General features: G+C 35.2%; 1 protein-coding gene across 1 annotated transcript in view; it reads right to left on the bottom strand.

Moving 5' to 3' along the window:
• LOC119591263 (ectonucleoside triphosphate diphosphohydrolase 5-like) overlaps positions 1–579 on the bottom strand; it is a gene marked incomplete in the record, with an annotated part of 23,392 nt that extends 22,813 nt beyond the window's left edge. Inside the window, 1 exon segment of the mRNA XM_037939979.1 lies at positions 217–579. Within this exon segment, the coding sequence (XP_037795907.1) occupies positions 217–342 (126 nt within the window).
• Positions 580–793: the final 214 nt, after the last annotated feature.

Below are 793 nucleotides of genomic sequence, written 5' to 3'. Positions count from 1 at the left end.
TAAAAGCCTTTTCCTTCTTTCTTACAACCCTTTAGACATCTTTTCCATATCTTATTCTCATTTTTTTTCAGCTCTTCCCTCTCTCTTACTCTTGGTTCATCATCAATTCCTTCACTTTTATTCTTATTTACTCAGCTTTTTTATATGTTCATTCTCAATAACCCTTTATAATTTTTATAATCATATCACAAATACTAATATCACAATCAGCATTACCATTTCAACATCAACCATGCAGTGTTTTTCTGCTTGGTTCGGGATCACATGACACGGCCTGGTAAAGAATCTTGCCGCAACATTACGAGACCTTAGCGTTACTGGGGCTGGGTTTTCCTCCATCATGATTTCTAATCAGTTTTCAGACTTGATCGTAAAATATCACTTGAAAAATATTGATTATTTTTTTATCACTTTCAGGCTCTCGTTAGTAACACAAGTCCACCAACTTGAGCCAAAATCTTGATTAGAACTTCATAAAATTTCTCTAATCAAATTCTAAAAAATATACAAATAATAATATATTAGCTATATAGCACTGATTATTTCCCCACTGACGTAAGATCTCGGTTAAAATCCTGAGTGTCCTCTCACATCAGCTGTTCGGTGAGGACTGGCAGCCTGATGACCACCAGGTCCCTCTCTAGTGTGCACAGGTGTTCCTATCATTCAACGTGGCCAAACAACACCTGTACCACTTGTTCCAGTTTGATACTATCGTCATGTACACTTCTCACAAAAATTAACATACAATCAAATCAAATGTGGCATCTATAAACTATTTAGTTTTTTTTTT

This window comes from Penaeus monodon, chromosome 28, assembly GCF_015228065.2.
Source record: "Penaeus monodon isolate SGIC_2016 chromosome 28, NSTDA_Pmon_1, whole genome shotgun sequence".
NCBI lineage: Eukaryota > Metazoa > Arthropoda > Malacostraca > Decapoda > Penaeidae > Penaeus > Penaeus monodon.
Note: the sequence above shows the minus strand (reverse complement) of the source record. Positions and strands in the feature narration are given on the sequence as shown.